At 41.5% G+C, this 20,181-nt stretch overlaps 1 protein-coding gene across 1 annotated transcript in view; it reads right to left on the bottom strand.

Annotated features, from left to right (window-relative positions):
• The window catches only part of otog (otogelin), a 95,527-nt gene that overhangs the window by 7,168 nt on the left and 68,178 nt on the right, over positions 1 to 20,181 (bottom strand). Inside the window, exons 33-51 of the mRNA XM_051944368.1 lie at positions 16,891 to 19,604; positions 15,374 to 15,551; positions 15,124 to 15,275; positions 13,982 to 14,071; positions 13,698 to 13,884; positions 12,590 to 12,810; positions 10,101 to 10,239; positions 9,112 to 9,300; positions 8,305 to 8,514; positions 8,071 to 8,175; positions 6,456 to 6,560; positions 6,240 to 6,341; positions 4,855 to 4,953; positions 4,596 to 4,636; positions 3,860 to 3,935; positions 3,270 to 3,448; positions 2,730 to 2,834; positions 1,540 to 1,659; positions 974 to 1,019 (exon numbers count right to left, since the gene is read on the bottom strand). Of these exons, the coding sequence (XP_051800328.1) occupies positions 974 to 1,019; positions 1,540 to 1,659; positions 2,730 to 2,834; positions 3,270 to 3,448; positions 3,860 to 3,935; positions 4,596 to 4,636; positions 4,855 to 4,953; positions 6,240 to 6,341; positions 6,456 to 6,560; positions 8,071 to 8,175; positions 8,305 to 8,514; positions 9,112 to 9,300; positions 10,101 to 10,239; positions 12,590 to 12,810; positions 13,698 to 13,884; positions 13,982 to 14,071; positions 15,124 to 15,275; positions 15,374 to 15,551; positions 16,891 to 19,604 (5,058 nt within the window). The remainder of the gene's footprint in view (positions 1 to 973; positions 1,020 to 1,539; positions 1,660 to 2,729; positions 2,835 to 3,269; positions 3,449 to 3,859; positions 3,936 to 4,595; positions 4,637 to 4,854; positions 4,954 to 6,239; positions 6,342 to 6,455; positions 6,561 to 8,070; positions 8,176 to 8,304; positions 8,515 to 9,111; positions 9,301 to 10,100; positions 10,240 to 12,589; positions 12,811 to 13,697; positions 13,885 to 13,981; positions 14,072 to 15,123; positions 15,276 to 15,373; positions 15,552 to 16,890; positions 19,605 to 20,181) is intronic.

The raw sequence follows: 20,181 nt of genomic DNA, 5'->3' as shown, positions 1-20,181 counted from the left end.
AAGCCCGACTACTGGGCCACTACCAACAGTACATTGTTGGCAATCAACAATGCACTGCCCAGACAGTGCTAGATGGGGAAGGAGTTTATCTGTTGTGTACATGTACGTGATCCACAGGGAGGGGCAGGGGTGGAAACGTGTTCCTGTCCTCTCAAGTGTCGCGTCATTTTTAATTTTTTTTGGGCCGAATTTAGCACTGATTCCCCGCCTCCTTTTTGAAGGTGCAAAATTATTTTAACATCTCAACTGCATAAATTTAACAGCTTTAAAAGTCAAGGAAATTGTGCCATATTTGCACAATGATGGTTTTGATTTTGTTGCTTGTCTATTTGCCACATGAAACCTGAAATGAGCAGCAGTTGAGAGGACATTTCTGCAGGATGGAGCAGGTTGAAGTCAGACTTTGGGGTTTCCTGTGTGTTTTCTCATTATGTTTTGGAGGGAGTACATTGTTGAATATCAACAATGGCACTGACAAGCCTTGTTGTTGTGGTACCTCTTTCACAGTTTGTGTTAACTGTGGGAGTCAAGGGGCTAACGGGGAAGGGGAACAGAGGGAATCCAGTACCTGGTGGGATTGGTACATGATGGTAAGCTGCAGCACATAAACCACAAACCCACTTGCATGTCATCAGTTGCTTTTCAGTGACGGGTGCTTCTTTCATTTGGCACTTTAAAAAGGTCATCTGTCGCCGTTTGTACTGAGTAAGACTGAGTTCACTGAAAAGCACGCTGACAGATCTCTCTAATCTGAATAAACAGCAGACAAATGCAATAGAAAACAACAGCTGGATCCAGATGTGAGCCAATTGAGACAATGTGATGGAGGATTTTGGACTGAAACGGACCGACTGAAGGGCAAACATGTTGGAAACATGTTGAGCGGCAGGTGAAGGCGCTCTTCAGTCTCAGCTGCAGCCTACAGCGCTACGCTAACTACAGAACTGCTGCTACGCTCAGATCAGATACTCACATGTCCTGCAGCATCCGTCCATGTAACTTACGACAGTTCCACCGATCTGAGTGCAGAAAGTCAAAACGTTCAGACAGACATGAAGAAAAGCTGTGATCTTTATCTGTGTTTGGTTTTTGAAGGCTGATCTGAACTTGTGGGCTTTGTGTTTAAATGAGCCCACTGCTAATTTTTCAGATTAAAACAACACTTTTTTTTCTTCTGAAATGTCCTTTTTTTTTTTTTTTACAGTAAATTAACATTTATGATGTCTAAAAATACTACATTTTTCAGTGATGTCGTCAATCAGCGGCTTATATATACAGCACATAGGTGAGGATTAAATGCATTTGTACTGTATATCTTCTATATAATGACACTACTAAGCCAAAAGGTGACCATAAACAGCATCAAACAGCCTAAAAAAAAAAAAAAATCACACTAAAGCTACTTTTTCTGATACTGGAGCTCTACACCAATTAGGATGAAAAAAGTCATTGATTTTAAAGTGATTTAATAGAATCTTTAATGATTAACCTGCACCAGCTGTGTGATATTTGTGTGCGTTTGTGTTGCTGCACGCTGACCTTCATACACTCGGTTTCGTTGAAGGGGGGGCAGCTGAAGGAGTAGGAGATGAGCGTCGGTCCAGATAGAGTGTCGGCGCAGTCGAACTTCATGCAGTTTGACACCCAGGACTTTCCGGGCTGAAAACATCGACAACATCAGACACTGAACTCAGACTGAGTTACACCAACATGGAATAAAAACAGGTTTGTCGATAAAATGTCATGAATCACGATCAGCTTCAACGGTGAGTACATAAGATATTTCACATATAAACTACAATTAACCAACCACAGATTACGTTTTAAATCAAAATGAAATAATCCATCACAGCTGGGACTGATTGTGTTAAACTGAGACCAACCCTTAGATGCATAAATATAAATGAGTCAAAAATGAGCTGGTGAGGTTGTTTTCTAGAAATATCTTTGTAATGAAAAGTTGTTATAACTTCATAGTCCAGCTATTCCTCAACAAATACGTTTTCGATATCATTCCATTTAAATTCTTAAGTTACCTTTTATACATTGAATAGATTGTAATATTTATATTACTACCCTAAGCTCTTTATCCCTGATAACACCATATAAGAGGTGATGCACAAAGTTGGAAGAAAAGACTAGAAAAATGTCAACAAAATGGATGTTGACATTCTTTTATTGCTGTCCTGTGTAACATTCTTCTTTTTCAATCAGCAAAATATTCAAAATCTGTTATAAAGTGAAAAGTAAACATGTTTCAAACATGAAATCATTCTTGTATGGACAAAAATATAATACAAACAAAAATACAAATGATTATTCTCGACCAAAATGACACAAATGGTATAAAAACACATCGGGTAATTTTTAACCCACTTATGGAAGAAAGTAGGGTCAAATCACTCGTGCACTTATGGGTTAACAAAATTTAAAAAAAACAACATGTGTAAACTACAAATAGCATCGTGTGGAACAGTGATTCCGTAAACAACAGCAAAATAACAGAATTAAAGATCTGCCTCTAATACAAGCCTTCTTTAACCCTTCTGATGCACAGCATGGGTCAAAAGTGACCCAAATCCAATGGAAAACGGGCATCTCCTGACCCACACCGCGTATCAAAGGGTTAAAACTAAAGCCTTTAACCTTCTGGAGGTGAGGTAAATAAATAAAACACAATATGTTGTGTATATGGCAGCATAACTTGTCCACATCACGGCTTTTCTCACCTTATAGACCCCCATCGTTCCATTTTCGTGCTCATAGAGGCAGGAAATATTCTTACAGACACCGCAGCATGTAGACTGGTCTTTGGGAGGTACATACATCTGGTTCTGAAAAACACAAATAACCACGATTACTTTAGCTAAACATATGAGCCTATATTCAGGATAAATTCACTACATTTACTTTTAAATCTCCTATGTTGTTCATTATAAAGTCTAGTTGTACATTCTCTATCTTGTTTTCTTTTAATCAGTACAGTCTGGGCTCTCCAGATTATTAAAATCAACTAAAGATCAAAATGAATCATTGATCTAAAACTATAGACTTGGTTTTCCATCTTTGGGTTTATTGGTGTCAGAACTCCAGACTGGAAGCAAAATGTTCGCGTTTGCAAACATGTTGAGAGTGCGTGAGATAATATTTCACACGGCCGCCATTGCATGAGTGCATGATGCTAGTTAGGCTGATTTGGTGCTTCTTCGGCCACCGTGCTACCAGTTTAAAACTTAGTCTGGAGCACTGACTGGTGTTCCTGGTCTTACTGGTTGGCAGTTTGCGGAGCAGTTGATGCTGGAGGTTCGCAGCAGGTGGAAGCCGCTCGCCGGGTCGAGGCTGCGGCTGCACTGACGGCTGTGACACAAACCGTCGTCTCCGTGTTCGACCAGAGTCTGACCCGGACGCAACACGCCTCGCTCACCAAACACACACACCGCCTCACGCACTGAACACACCCACACACACACACACACATACACACACAGAGCAGAGGTCAGAGGTCACAAGGCTGGACAGCAAGAATATCTGATCAAACACAACATAAACAACAATCCATCCAACAAATGAATCATGAAAATAAAGTGAAGTACATATATAAGAATAACAATGAAAGACACAAAGAAACTGAACTTGGTTTCAAGATAAACCAAAGATTCTGACTTTACTCTTAGTTTACCAGTGTGTGCATTCAATTAACATCCCTCTTATTGAAATGAAACACATTAACTTTGAAATTATTGGTATGAATGCCGGTGTTTGTCCTGTTGTTATTTACTGGTGTGTTTTTTCACTTGTTTAATATCAATTTTATGAGGTTTGGAGGTTTCTCCCTTGCAAATTTCCCAACAGAACTCACCACACTTGTATCTCTTGCAGGCGCACTGGTTCTGTGGGTCGGACAGGAAGACCCGGTCCAGCTGAGCAGCCTCTCCCTGCACAGAGAACCACAATAATCCATAAAAATCACAAAGGAGTAGCATAAATTAGAGCCAAGGACACATACATACAGAAAACCGTTAATAAATATTGTTAATACACACAAAAACAGGAAAAATCATTACAAACTAGAAAAGCACTCGGAGAGCGCATACCTCCGCCATACCGTTTGTCTGTCCGTCTGTGTGTGTGTCTGTCTGTTTGTCTGTTAACAGCATAACTCAAAAAGTCATGGACGGATTTTCACCAAATTTTTACAGGATGTCCGGAAGAGCATGAGTAAGAATCGATTCGATTTTGGAGGTGATCCGGATCACCGTCTGGATCCAGGAATTTTTTGAAGGTCGAAGGACAATTGAGAAATGGCGGCCAGGCGGCTGGTAGCCTTGCAGACACACACACACACACACACAGACGGACAGACAAACAAACTCCGGTGATTACATAACCTCCTGGCGGAGGAAATGAATGCAGTGACATAAGTACATAGTATAGTAAAATTCTGCATGATATGGTGATATTCAAGGTGTCCTTTTTTGACTCTAAGAAAGGATGTGTCGTCACATGTTTGCCTTTTGTTCACACAAATACCCGCAGAGTTCTCTACACATTCATAAAATACATGGTAATGGCTGGATATTTAAGTAATGACATACCAGACCACATTTTGGAGAAGCGATCTTTTCACAGGAGCACTCTGAAAAAAGGAAAACATGAATTATTATCAAACTGTTTCTCAGGCAAAATAAACCAAAGTCAGTTTAAATTTTGGCCGGAAAAACTTGAAATCAATCCTGTTTAAAGTCGTTCTGTATTGATGTGAATCATAGTCTGACACTGAGCTGAAAATAAAGCAGGCTGTGTGGTTGATGTAGTTTAAAATGTTCCTGCTGTGGGTGATTTTGCGAGTCGTACCACACGTTTGATTGGGACAGCAGCGACTCGGACTCGACACCGACACCACCGACATCCCAACAGAACAGCTGAGCTGAGGACACCTGTAGGGCTCACACACTGTAAAAAACACACAAAGCAAGAACATTTTGATTTAAATAAGAAGAAGGTGCAGTAATCTAAATATATGATAAGAAGATTTGGATAAAGTGTCTCCATTTCCTCATTTTCCACCAGAAAGCAGTGACTGAAACATTCTTAAGTGCAAAATTTCCTAGCTGAGTACATGTATATCTAAGGTACTCAATTTTCAATTACCAAAATTTTGATGTAATTTTGATAATTATAATACATAAATACTGGTATAAGCTGTAACTGGGAGAGTGCTGCTGCTTGTGTGTTTCTATTTTTCTCTTTAAATATATATAAATATGTGAAAACAATTAGAAGAAAATTAACATTAAACATTAATAACAAATTCCATATTTAAGTCCTGTCCTTTAAAACTAAAGGATTTAGTGTAATAGACAATTTAAATGGAAAAAGAGGAAAATCAAAAAAGTAAAAGAATTATGGCATCAATGTCACCTCATTATATCTCCATATTATGTATGTGTTTATATATATTATGCAGTGCAAGGATTACACTGAATATGAATTATTTCTGTGATTTTCTAGTGGGATAATCTGTTTGAGAACAATTCAGTGGAAGAGAGTGTTACATTTTTATTTTTAGTTCAATTTAATCTTTGGTAAATTCCATACACCTAAACAGTAAAAGAAAAGACAATTTTACTCCTTTAATTAACATTTTTAGACATATTCAAAGTAAACCTGCAAATTCCAAATGCAACGAACAGAAATATGATTTAAAAAACTGCAACATTACTGACTAAATTGCAAATGGCGCCGCTCTAGTGGCAGCTAGTTACAGCCGCTCTCGCTCGTCGAGTAATCTTTTTCTGTTTACTTTCTTTTCTGCACTCTTTTTATTTAAAATGTTAAATTTGCTGCTGTACACTGCAAATTTCCCCGCTGTGGGATTAATAAAGGTTTAATCTATCCAAAATGATTTCAGAGTACTTTAATGCTATTTCCCTCCCGTTTATAGAAATACTTCCTGTGAACAATGAAAAGGTTTCTACTGCATATTTATTGATGTAATTACTCCCCTTGTTAATTTGCTTTCCTGTTTGTTGTCCTATACTACATGTTTTTATGCTATATAATTGCAATTGTGATTTTTTTTTTAATAAACTGGTGACATAAAATCTTGTACTGGAAGTTAAAACATGTTGGTTTGACAGCTACAAAATATGAAATGGAAGAGGAAATGGATGCATTTTAAATAGTCAGAAAGAGAGGAGGTTGTTCTTTCTATAAATAATGTATGTGTGTGTTCTGACCACACTGGTAGCTCGGGCAGCATCGATCTGTGGTGTTGCTGTCGACCGTCAACATTTCGCCGTCCTGACAGAGCGGAGGCGCCTCCACGCAGGACGAACACACTGGAAGAAAAACACACACCTCATTAATCACTCTTTAAATTAATCTTCCGACAGTTCAGCAACGGTTCAATGTGACACAGAATGTAAGAATTGATCCAGGGTAGCTGAACTGACTGCAGATGTTGGCCAGACAGCAGCTGCCGTCAGCTCTGGTGGCGATCAGCGTCTGGTCGTCTCTGCAGGTGGGAACATCCGACTCACAGAGTTCAGGATCGCATTCTGAAACACAGAGCAGCAGAAATATCAAACATTATAGGAAATACGCTGATATGTTTGCCATTCACAGACACAGCAGTGGTATTAATCTTCTCACCTAACTCTCTGTTTACACTTTTGTCAGTCTGGTCAGGGAATAATTCTGTGGCTGCACTGTTAAATCATCACAGAATACAGAAGTGTGAGAATGAAAGGGACTCAAGTGGAAGAGTGAGGTTACAGTTAGTAGAGATAAAGAAGGTGGAGGATTTTAAGTACGTAGCGTTGACAGTCCAAAGGAGAGAGAGGAACAGAGGTGAAGAAGGAAACAGGTTGGAACGGGTGGAGAAGAGTGTCAGATCTGAAGAGAATTATCAGCAAGAATGAAAGGAAAGGTGTAGAAAACAGTGGTGAGACCAGCGATGTTTTATGGTTTAGAGACAGTGTCCCTGAGGAAAAGACAGGAGGCAGAGCTGGAGGTAGCAGAACTGAAGATGCTGAGGTTCTCTTTGGGAGTGACCAGGATGGATAGGATCAGGAATGAGTACATCAGAGGGACAGCACATGGTAGTTATTTTGGAGATGAAGCCAGAGAGGCCAGACTGAGATGGTTTGGAGAAGAAACAATGAATAGAATGGTGCTGAGTATTAAACTGTAGGCCCAGAGGAAGACCAAAGAGGAGGTTTATGGATGTAGTGAAAGAGGACATGAAGTTAGATGGTGTGAGAGAAGAGGATGCAGCAGACAGGGTTAGGTGTGATGTCCCCTAAAGGGAAAAGCCGAACGGAAAATAATAAGAAAATCACCCTTCTTAAGTTCCACTGCAGGATTATGATTGTACTTTTGATGATTAAATAAGATAATATGGAGGGTGCAGTATCCATGCAGCTAAGGTTTGAAGGTTGGAGTCTTCTGTCTTCATGGAATATTAAAATGTGATTCAAACCTTCATTTTAACCTTTTTTTTTTGGCTATGATGCCAAAATATATACCACACAATAGAAGGAAGCATAGCTCGGTGTGTAATCACTTGAACGCAAAATCCTGAAGTGGATCTGCATTTTAATTGAGGTATTGGTGGCTCAGCAGCTAAGGCTTTGGACTACTGGTGTAGATGAATTTTATCTCATCTTAAATAAGTGGTAGTAGCATCTTTGAATGCCACATTTTTTGCAGCAAATCCAACAAATCACCTTCTCTTAGTTATTTGACTTCCTCATTTGCTTGAAAACCAAAATGAGGCCAAAGCAGCACCATGGTGTTTAACAGTGCAGCTAAATTCATGACACTGATGTCACTAGATGCTCTCTGACATGAAGCTGGTTGAATAGTAGAAGTTAAACACCTCAAGATAAACAGCTGACACTGTTAAACCACCATAGAAGAAACAAGAAAAGCACTCAGAGCCGTATCATTTTTGACGGATGGGATCTTTAATTGTGCTGAGCACAGGCGTGTGTTATGCATGTGTACGTTATGTTCGGATACCGAATCGCATGATCTAAATGCTTAGTTGGTCAGATAAAAACTCACCGCAGACGTAGTCCGGACAGCAGGAGTCCAGTCTGTAGTAGGACACCAGCTTCTCCCCGTATTTGCACTCAGGAGGCAGCTGGTCACACAGACTCTGGTTACACACTGCAGAGTCAGGACATACAGCATCTTATTATCTTTGTTTTCAAATTTAGAACACATAAAATAAGTCTCAGATTTATTGATTCAGATGCTCTTTTCAGCACTAAAACACGCTCAGACTCGAGGCCTCACCGCAGACTTTCTGTGGGCAGCAGCTGGTGTCGTCGGCCAGACTGATGATCACCTCCGCTGACCGGCGACACACGGGAGCCGCCATGTTGGAGCAGTTGTACTCCACGGGAACGATGGTATCATTGTCGCAGCGATACATGCAGCAAGCGTCCTTCGAGGCTTTCCAGACCTCGCCGTGTGATCGAGGAAGACCGGAGCTGTCGGTGCAGGCTGCAGACAAACATAACTGGGTTTTAGATATAAATGCATGGATGACACTGAATTGTTTGCAGCTCAGTCAAGATAATAGAATAGAAAGTCTTTGCTGCCATTATACAAAATACAACAAAACTTAAAGAGCTGTTCCTTAAGTGCACCAACAATATACACGATACATTATAAATGTTTTGTTTATATTTTACAAGTCAGTGTGCTTTTTTTATTGTAACTTGATGTGTATTAGATTCCATATTTCCATCCTGTGCTTTTCTCATTCATTTGCATTCAGCTATGGAAATGATTAAAAAAACCCTCTATCAATAAAGTCACTGATTAATTGATATATACATATTTTGCACATGCACAGGAAGGATTTTGAGATAAATGGAAATGAGCCGACTATGGAAGAAGACTTCATGCATGAAGGCTATGCATATCAAATCATCCTTTTTGTTCACTTGTTTCTCCGATTTGCCTGAATTTTTTAAAAGCATAAAGTATGGATATTTAAAAAGATGTTTGTGAATTTTTAGCTTGATATGTCAAATGGGTTCTGAGACTTTTTTTCTGTTTTAAACTTCAGGTCTGCCTAGTGAACTGGTGTCTTACCACATTTGTCTGGAGGGATGCAGAGTGCAGAGTACGGCCGGTGGAGGAGCGTTCCCTCTGGGCAGACACAGCCCTCTGTCAGGCCTGAACACTGGTCCGGATCGGAATCAAAGTCGTGGTTCGGGCAGGACTGAGACGTGCAGGCCGGCAGACAGGCCTGATAACGAAGAGTGTCGGGACACACGAAGGCTGCAGGAAGAGACAACACATCACATAATTACAAGAACAAAAGACAATTAGTTTGGACTTTCAGTTACAACAATTAACAACAGCGGGAGTAACACTTTCTGGATTGTGCTGAATGGAAATCCAAGATGAACATTTCTAGTTTTATTAAAAAAAACTACATAGAGCTTTAATCGAAGATCTTCCACACGTAATCAGCTCGATCAGTTATTCTGTCAATTAACTCTTTGTACTAATAAGTAAATCTGTCTTTTCATACAGTCTTGTTTCTTTTATCTTGTTTAACATAAAGCACTTTGTATTGCCTTGTTTTTGAAATGTGCACTAGCCAACAGACTAACTGTAGGTCACAATTCAGGAGTTTGAGGACCCATTACCTGTCACAATGCATCCGTTGCAACTACATTTAGAGTCCACTGAAAGTTAAAACGTTCTCTAATATATATGTAATATACATTTGGTTTGCTCCCTGCACAATCAATGAAGTGGGTTTAGCTTCAATTAAGGATGTTTACATTCACAACTCTTTGTCCTCTGCTAAAAGATCAACTGTTAGTACAGAAAAGAGAGCAAAAATAATCTACTAAGACCTGAAAAAAGCATGAGTGGCTCGGACAACAATCCAGCTAGGATATATTATGACATGTAATGAAAATATTTTAATCTAAGAAGTGGCTTGTTTTGGAGAGAGACTCCAACAACAATTAGAATTAAGACTATTTATTATAAACTACGGTTACAATTGTCTTTACAATAGCAGCTGTGAGTGTTTCAATGTTTTTAATGGCAGACAGAAGCCTTACGGCAGTAATCTGGACTCCTCCACTCAATGCAGATGTTGAATTTGTGGCAGGAAGCCACATAAGCAGCCAGAGCCACACACTGGTTGTTGACGTACTCGGCGTCTCGAACCCAAACCTCACAAAACATGCTGGGTGGGACCTGAAAACGATAAAGGAATCAATAATTAGTCAAAGCTTGTTTTTATAACTGTTTATATACAGTACACACGTGGACAAAATTGTTGGTACCCCTCAGTTAAAGAAGGAAAAACCCACAATTCTCACTGAAATCACTTGAAACTCACAAAAGTAACAATAAATAAAAATTTATTGAAAATTAAATAATCAAAAACAGCCATTACTTTTGAATTGTTGATTAACATAATTATTTAAAAAAACAAACTAATGAAACAGGCCTGGACAAAAATGATGGTACCTCTATAAAAGATTGAAAACTATTTGACCAGAGTGACATGATTAACTCAGGTGTGTCATTTAATTGACATCACAGGTGTTTCCAAACTCATAATCAGTCAGTCTGCCTATTTAAAGGGAGACAAGTAGTCACCCTGCTGTTTGGTGAAAAGGTGTGTACCACACTGAACATGGACAACAGAAAGCGAAGGAGAGAATTGTCCCAGGACATCCGAAAAAAAATGATAGACAAACATCTTAAAGGTAAAGGCTATAAGACCATCTCTAAACAGCTTGAAGTTCCTGTGACAACAGTGGCTCATATTATTCAGAAGTTCAAGACCCACGGGACAGTAGCCAACCTCCCTGGACGTGGCCGCAAGAGGAAAATTGATGACAAATTGAAGAGACGGATCGTTGGAATTGTATCCAAAGAGCCCAGAGCAACCTCCAAAGAAATTAAAGGTGAACTCCAAGGCCAAGGTACATCAGTGTCAGATCGCACCATTCGTCGTTGTTTGAGCCAAAGTGGACTTCATGGGAGACGACCAAGGAGGACACCACTGCTGAAAAAACTCATCAAAAAGCGAGACTGGAATTTGCAAAAATGCATGTTGACAAGCCACAAAGCTTCTGGGAGAATGTCCTTTGGACAGATGAGACCAAACTGGAGCTTTTTGGTAAGGCACATCAACTCTATGTTCATAGACTCAAAAACCAAGCATACGAAGAAAAGAACACTGTCCCTACGGTGAAACATGGAGGAGGCTCAGTAATGTTTTGGGGCTGCTTTGCTGCATCTGGCACAGGGTGTCTTGAAAGTGTGCAAGGTACGATGAAATCTGAAGACTATCAAGGCATTCTGGAGAGAAATGTGCTGCCTAGTGTCAGAAAGCTTGGTCTCAGTAGCAGGTCATGGGTCTTCCAACAGGACAACGATCCAAAACACACAGCCAAAAACACCCAAGAATGGCTGAGAGAAAAGCGTTGGACTATTCTAAAGTGGCCTTCTATGAGCCCAGATCTGAATCCCATTGAACATATGTGGAAGGAGCTGAAACATGCCATTTGGAGAAGACACCCATCAAACCTGAGACAACTGGAGCTGTTTGCTCATGAGGAGTGGGCCAAAATATCTGTTGACAGCTGCAGAACGCTCACTGACAAATACAGAAATCGTTTAATTGCAGTGATTGCCTCAAAAGGTTGTGCAACAAAATATTAAGTTATGGGTACCATCATTTTTGTCCAGCCCTATTTCATTAGTTTGTTTTTTTAAATAATTATGTTAATCAACAATTCAAAAGTGATGGCTGATTTTGATTATTTAATTTTCAATAAATTTTTATTTATTGTTACTTTTGTGAGTTTCAAGTGATTTCAGTGAGAATTGTGGGTTTTCCTTCTTTAACTGAGGGGTACCAACAATTTTGTCCACGTGTGTATGTTTGAATGCAGTGATGATGTCTGTATGTCTGCTACAAGAATCTTCATCAGCATCAGTTGTTCACCGTGTTCTTCACAATATTATGGTCTTTTCCCAGAATGTGATCCAGGTTTATATTATGCCAGATGTGCTACACACTACTGTTAGAAAGGTTTGGGGTCACTTACAAATGTCCTTATTTTTGAAAGAAAAGTATTTTTTTCACTGAATATATCATTAAATGAATCAGAAATAATGTCTAGGCATTGTTAATGTGGTAAATGACTATTCTAGCTGAAAACAGCTGATTTTTAATGGAATATCTCCATAGGGGTACAGAGGAACATTTCCAGCAACCATCACTCCTGTGTTCTAATGCTACACTGTGTTAGCTAATGGTGTGGAAAGGCTCATTGATGATTAGAAAACTCTTGTGCAGTTATGTTAGTACATGAATAAAAGTGTGAGTTTTCATGGAAAACATGAAATTGCCTGGATGACCCCAAACTTTTAAATGGTAGTGTATCTTTTGTCTCACTTGTAAAACATTTTTTTCAAGGGAAATAATGTTACTAAGAATTCAGTGGATTGTGAGTCGTCTCTGCGTCTCAGAGACACTCGGTCTTCTGTAAACAGAGAAAGCTATAAATGAGTTCACAGCTTAACGTACGAAGGCGTGGCAGGGCGTGAAGGCGTGGTTCTGCAGCATGAGCAGGCAGCTGGAGCAGTCGCTGGTGGAGCAGTTGAGCTCGCGGCGCCGGCTGTGGCTGACGTAGCTGGTGGTGTTGGGAACCTGCCAGCTGTCGATGAACAGAGCCGGGTCCTCGCTTACGCCCACGGTGGTGCCGTTGGCCAGAGTCAGGTCATTGGTCGGGTCTCCGTCACAGAAACCTGAGGAGGGAAACTCGCAAACATGATGAATGTGAACATGACATAATGGATGTTAAGGCAAACTACTTGCTGTTCAGCTCTCAAAGTGAAACCGTCAGAGTCGCGTTGCTACATGCTGACAGTATCAGCCTGAGTTTGGTGAATTCTGGTTTCTCTGCTAATTAGACCTTTAACTTTTACTGCTGTGATACCAAATGTGCTTGAGTTCCTTTCAGGATCATTGGGTTTACAGAGAATAGAAGTGTAACGATGCTGTGTGTTTGAGCCCCAGATTATTTAATTTATGAAGTACTGATTGTGTAAAAAAGGAGGTTCACATCTTGCAAAATGCAAAACCTTACAAACTTTACTTTACAGTTAAACTTTGCATGGAATTATTTCACATACACTTGTTAAGAGCTGAGCACAGTTTTGTTAAGGAAATCATAAAACACTTAACGTGTTGTTTCATGAGCTTCAGCATGAATACAGGATGGCTAAATAAACAGAGGACGGGTGAAATGTGTATAATTGAGGAAACAATAACAGCAATGTTGGATATGTTTAATGTAGACAATGAATTTTTATGTTTTAAACTATGACAAAGGAACTCCTTGTATATATGTTTCATGCACCCATTGGTGACACGCTGAGACTTTATGATTAAGAAGTAAATGTAACAGTGTCCTTCATCAACGGTATGATTATGTGCACATCGTAACATGGTTTAGCCAACAAAAGCAAAGTTAAGAAGAAACGCACAACTCAATCTTGGAATTTAACAGCAATCACAGAAAGCAGATGATAACATTTCACCAATAGGGAAAAGGGAATCCCTCCATGTGGTCATCATGTTTCTGTGCAGTGCTCAGAAAATAGAAGGACCTCGAATGACTTTGTGTTCTTACCGCAGAGGCCCATGGTGGGCAGCTTGTTGCTGAAGCTGTCAGTGTCGATCACCATCATACCGGTGCTGTGGTACCACTGCAGCTTGAGGCCGGACGGGCTGCGGATCAGGTACATGTTTCCTGTGTCGTAGATCTCAAAGCCGTACTTTTTGAACCGAGGTCTGGCGTATCGTGAGTTGATGTAGAGCTGAAAAAACACAGCGTATGTCATCACAGAGACTTGATTAGTGCTACATTGCCACTTTTAACTAAAAAAATCTGTATTAAACAAGAACACTTCTTACCCTCCTCTGCAGCCTGTTGATGACGATGCGGTTGGAGTTGTGGGTGATGTTTAGCGCCACCAGACACAGGTTGGTGAAATTCCAGAGAAGCTTTAGTAAGGAATAGAAAATCTGTTCACTTTACTGAAAAATTTGACACTTTTGTCCAAAATGCTTCAAGAGAACCCAATATACACTACAACACGGTCTCACGGGGATTCGTGAAACTGTTACGTAAATTTTTTGTTTCTTTTTCGTGCGCACCAACACGATTTCGTCATGTTTTTCGTGCCGCTCACCACGAAATGTTTTTCGTGTTGCTCACAACGAAACCCGCTGTGGTAATCACAGCTGAAAGTGGTTTATACCAGCGGATTCATGACGATCTAAGCTGTCCATCGGCGTATACTGCTTGTGTGATCGCGTTTGCGGCCGCCGGCCGCCGGACATTCTTGAAATTCCTATGCAAATTGGGGAAAAAAAAAAAAAAAAAAAAAAAAAAAAAAAAAAGGTAAGTGTACCACCGGGTTATGGTTATGGTTAGGGTTATGGTTAGGGACGATGTCATGCAAAATATAGCGTTGGATTCGCCATGGTTTTACATTAAAAATATAATACACACATTCGTTTGAAATACGTTCTGGGTGGCACGAAAAGTCCGCCGTTTAAAATACATTGGTGCGCATTTCGTGGTGAGCGGCACGAAAAACATGACGAAATCGTGTTGGTGCGCACGAAACCGAAACTAAAACTTACGTGACAGTTTCACGAATCCTCGTGAGATCGGGCTGTACACTACCATTCAAAAGTCTGGGTCAGACAATTCCATGTTTTATTCATGTGCTAAAATAACTGCACAAGGGTTTTCTAATCATCAATGAGCCTTTCAACACCATTAGCTAACACAATGTAGCATTAGAACACAGGAGTGATGGTTGCTGGAAATGTTCCTCTGTACCCCTAAGGAGATATTCCATTAAAAATCAGCTGTTTCCTGCTAGAATAGTCATTTACCACATTAACAATGTCTAGACTGGATTTCTGATCCATTTAATGTTATCTTCATTGGAAAAAAAAACAACTGCTTTTCTTTCAAAAACAAAGACATTTCTAACTGACCCCAGACTTTTGAATGGCAGCGTATGTGACAGTGTGAGACTCACTAGAGACTCGGAGTCAGCGGGACACTCCTGAACCAGAACACTGACGGTCTCGTTGGGCAGCTGGGTCACGATGTACGAGGCAGCCTTGTAGATGGCGACGCTGTTCCCATCAAACGTGATCACGTTCAGGTCAGGAAACATCGAGCATCGGCCTGGAACACACAGAAAAGATGGAGACAGAAACATAAAGACAGTTTAGAATCTACAAGAACAAGAGGCCATCAAGGGAAAGGCGGGTTTGTTTCCTCACATGGACAGTCCCACTGAGGGCAGCACTTGTCTCCATTCACCAGTACGGCAAAACCAAGCAGGCCACAGTTGGGAGGCTCGGCAGTGAAGGGGCAGCTCTGGGATTTGTTGAACAGGATGAGCTGGTTGTTGACGCAGATGTATTTTGTACATTCGTCGACAATCTCTGCATACGGAGGCTGATGACAAAATTAAGATAAAAAAAGTGAAAACCCAGGAGTAACAGAGCACAGACATCTGTAAGCAGGAAGAAGAAGAATATTCTGGCCTCAAACTCTCTGTATCAAAACTCAACACTGAGAAAGATTTGTTTTTGACAGTCTTTGACATAAAACATCATAAGGTTTCCTTTCCTGCTTTTCTGATAAAAAATATACAAAAACCTGGTAATTCACTGTTTTGTTTTTTTTTTAGAATATTTTATTATTGATAAGCTCTGTGTGCTGCAATATCCAGTTTGAACAACTTTATGAAGTAAATTAAATGCATTACTAAAGCAGTAAGGGAAAACTCTACACTGGATACTGCCTGGTAAAAGCTGCAATTAGTGCTTTTACTTTGAATTTTAGTTTTAAAAATGTTCCATCTTGTTTGGCTTTTTTTGGCCACATCAGTCAGAATTGATTAATGGAAAGAAAACAGAATCTAAAAGTAAAGTTATTATATATTAAAAATGTATTTCTGAAACCCAAGAAAAGAAAAATGGATCAGTTTCATTTTATAACATAAATGGTTACGGTCATAACAAGATGCTTTGAATCTTATAATTACAATGTATAATTTGTCGTTACAACCAGAAATGTTGTGATTTTATTAATTTATATTCTAATAAAGCCAACAATTGATAAATTGAGGCAAATTGATGATTGACATGATTTGATTAAGTCCTTCTGCACTCTCGTGTTGAGAAATGGTACAATTCAGCTGGTATTGAGCATAGCGTGATGATATGACGATAAGTTATGGATGAAGCCTTCAGCGCTCCTCAAGCTGATTCACGGAAAATTGCACAGCCTCCAGAAGGTTATTGTTTTGTCTGCATTTTAAATTTTAGAATATTTCTTTGTGAGTACATAATTATTACAGTAACATTCACTGTCCTAATACTAGCAGAATCTCAACATGTCCACAAAGTTTGAAGCTGAGCTTGACAGAACCTAATTCTTCAATTTATCTGTTCTCTACACATTATTTCCTCATTCGAGTATGGGTTTACTGATGTACCAATACAAGTTTTCATGTTTTAATGCAAAATGTTTCACATTACAACATGATAAATAGTATATTGTTATAACAAGACATGTTTCTTGGCATAACTTGGTAAATTTGTATGTCATAGTAACAAGAAAATGTCTTGGTATAACATGAAAACATCTTGCTATAACAAGAACTTTTTCACGTTATAATTTAATACTGATCTGTGTTTCTTTTTCAGCTGCCATAATTATGAAACTTGTCCTTCCAGCAGCATGTTTAAACATTCAGACTGAAATAAAGGTGTGTTATAAGTCAACCTACGGTGCACATCCTGGTAGGTGACACAGTCATAGATGTTGTTCCCTCCACTGTGTAGCTCGTTGTTTCCACAGGTGTGTGAGGAGAGGTCGGTGCTGGAGGTGTTGGTACACCCGGACTGCTTTGATCTGCTCTGTCTGGTGCAGCAGTGGTGGCTGATGGGAGTGAAGTTGTAGCAGGAGTGGGAATGCTGGGCACCTGGGTGGAGATGAGGACATGAGGTTGGGATGGTGACAGCTCAGTCTCTTTGGTTGTCAAGGTCTTCTCAGATGTGGTTGTCTGTCTGGTGGTTGCTGTGGGGACGGCTGTAGATGCTGTGAGGGTTGTTGTAGTTGGAACAGGCGCTGGACCAGTTGTGGTGGTGAGGCGGGATGCTGTGGTTGTATCGACACGTTCCGTCGTGCTCACTGTGGTGACAGACTCAGCAGACGTTGTGGTAGTCGTAGTTGTCAGTCCTGATGTGGTTGTAGTAACTGGACTTGACGTAACAGGCGGTGGGCCAGAGGTGGTTGATCTGGTGGTAACTGTGGAAGGCCTTGTTGCTATGGTAACCCTTGCAGTGACCGGTCTGGTGGTTGACCTCTCGGTCGACGTGATTCTGGGGGTAACTCTCGTTGTCAGAGGAACTCTAGGTGTCGTCCTGACGGTTGTTGTTCGTGTGATGGTGGTCGTTGTCACAGCGGCTGAAGCTCTTGAAGTGGAAACCAGCCGGGTGGTGACTTTGTCCAGGGAAGTGGTTGGCCGTGGAGCTGCTGTGGAGGTCGTTGTGTGGAGCGGCGACCAAGACGGAGGCAACGTGGTTGTAGCTCTAGTAGACACCTGCACGCTGCCAGTCACTGGATGTGTTGTTTCTGTAATCGGTTGAACAACGACAGGTCTGAGAGCGGTGGTAACAACAGCAGGTGGTGATCTTGTAGGGGTGGTGGTGAGGTGTGTCTCAGGAGTAGCAGGCACAGGTGGAGGTGGAGGTGTGACCAGTTTTCTGGTTGTTGTGGCTTCGCTTTCTGATGTTGACATTTCAGGCAATGTTGTAGTTTGAGTAGTGGTGGTGGTGAAAGTGGTGGATGTTGCAGAGGTGACAGTCGGCTCTGATGTAGCTGGAAGCTGAGGGACTTCGGTGGTTTTAGTCATAGTCACCACATGGATGACAGCTTCAGAAGTGATCTCTGGTGTTGTCTCCACTGTGGGTCTGTACACCGGGGTGGAGGTGGTCTCTCGATGAGGGGGAATCCACGGCTCAGTGGTCCTCTCAGAAGTGACAGGACGGGTGGAGGCCTCGGTTGTTGTCAGTCTATCGGTGGTCTGTGTTGGAGATGCTAATGGTACAGTTGCTTTTGTTGTGTCTGAAGAACCTGTGGACATGGTGGATGTCTCTGGAACTTCTGGAGGTCTTGAGGTTGTAGTGGTGGTTCTCTCCGTTAGTGGGACGGCTGCAGACCAGGAGGTTCTCTCAGTGTAGGTCGTGGATGTGGAAACAAGTTTGGCTTCTGTTATCTTTGGAGGTGGAGGTGCAGCTGTTGTCATGGTAACTACGGGTGATTCAGAGGCAGTGGATTCAGGCGTGGTCACTTTCTTTGTAGTTGTTCTCCAGTCTGTAGTGGCGGAGGTGGAGACAGATGGAGCAGCTGTAGTTGGTGCAGCATGGACAACGGTTGTCGTAGGTGACTCAGGAACTGCTGTGGAAGTGATCAGGTGAGTAGAGCTGATGTGTGTGATCCTCTCAGTGATAACGGGTGGTGGTGTGGTCTCTGGAGGTGTGTGTGGTGTTGTTTTACTGGTAATGGAAGGTGAGACTGGTGTGACTGATTGTTTAGTTGTTGTTGAAGTGACTGCTGGTGAAGATGTAGTTCCTGTTTCTACAGCAGGTGAAGCCGGTGGAGGTGAAGGTGTTGTGGAGGCTGTGGTCGGTAAACCAGGAGGGGTGAGTGTCGTCGTTGTTGTAGTTGTTCTCTCCTCTGTTGCAGGTTTAGTGCTGGTGTCTGTGTACGTAGTGGTAGCTGTACTGGGAACAGTGGTTTTCTCCGTTACTACTGAAGTCTCTGAAACCGGAGTCGGACTGGAAGACGTTACAATCGGAGTAACTGCTGCTGAATGTGTTGTGGTCTGTGTGGTCTCTTCGGTTGGAGGCAGAGTTGTCGGAGCTCTGATTGTAGTTGGACCCTCTACAGAAGTTGTGGTCGTTGGCAGCTGGGTGGTGAAGAAGGGCGGCAGGGAGTCGGCGGGCTTCGTGGTGGAGGTGATCCAGAACAGAGCCGTGATGGCAAACGGAGCCGTGCTTGTCTTGGCTGTGCTGGGTCCAACGGGGCTGAGAGTGGAGCTCGGCGTCGTGCTCGTCCATGTTGTTGAGTCTTTAACAGTCGTGGGTGAAGCTTCAGTCACTCTGACAGTAGACAACGGCTCCTCCACCTCTGGCCTCACAGAAGGGGGCGCTGTTGGGGGATATGGAGGTTCTGTTGTTCTGGGACGTTCAGGAGTTGCAGCAGGAGACGGAGTGACCGGTGGGGTCGCCTCAGACGTGGTGGTCAGAGAGCTCACAGCAGGATTAGTGGTGGTGAGTTTAGTTGTTGGAGCGGTGTGTGGAGTGGAGGAGGAGGTGGTGGTGGTCCTAATGGGAGTAGTGGAGGATGTGGTGCTGGTGGTTGCAGAAGTGACAGCTGCAGAGGTCGGCTGAGCGGTGGATGGTGTTACAGGCTGAGCAACAACTGGGACCTTAATACCTGAAAGCAGCCAATAAAAAACACGTTAGAGAAGTGCTGAGCTCGACAGAGACAGAGTTCACGAGACAGACGGAGATGATGCAGACGGCTTCCTCCAGATCTCATTTCATGGCAGGTTTTGTACACTTTGGATAAGCAGTCATGTAAACTACATAATTTGGTGAAGGCAGTTGTAAATTGTTTGGTGGACGACAGACTCCATTTGCTCATTTTTGGATTTTTAAAATATCTTAAGACTGCTATTGTCTTTAATGTTTGTTCATTTGTTCTAAATTTTAAATGCTTCGCATTTTAAATTTTAAATGCTTTAAATGCTTTGCCTTATCGAAGTAAATACATTTATTTATGGAAGAAAAAATAAACGGTTGTATCTATATAGCACTTTTATCCAAAGCACTTTACATGATACGTCACATTCACCCATTCACACACTGATGGCAGAAGCTACCATGCAAGGCGCTAACCACAACCCATCAGGAGCAATTAGGGGTTCGGTGTCTTGCTCAGGGACACCTCGACATGAGTTTGACGGGCCGAGGATTGAACCGGCAACCTTCCAGTTACAAGACGGCCACTC

Source organism: Acanthochromis polyacanthus, chromosome 2, assembly GCF_021347895.1.
Source record: "Acanthochromis polyacanthus isolate Apoly-LR-REF ecotype Palm Island chromosome 2, KAUST_Apoly_ChrSc, whole genome shotgun sequence".
Lineage (NCBI taxonomy): Eukaryota > Metazoa > Chordata > Actinopteri > Pomacentridae > Acanthochromis > Acanthochromis polyacanthus.
The sequence above is the reverse complement of the archived record's forward strand: the minus strand, read 5'-3'. Positions and strand labels throughout refer to the sequence as shown.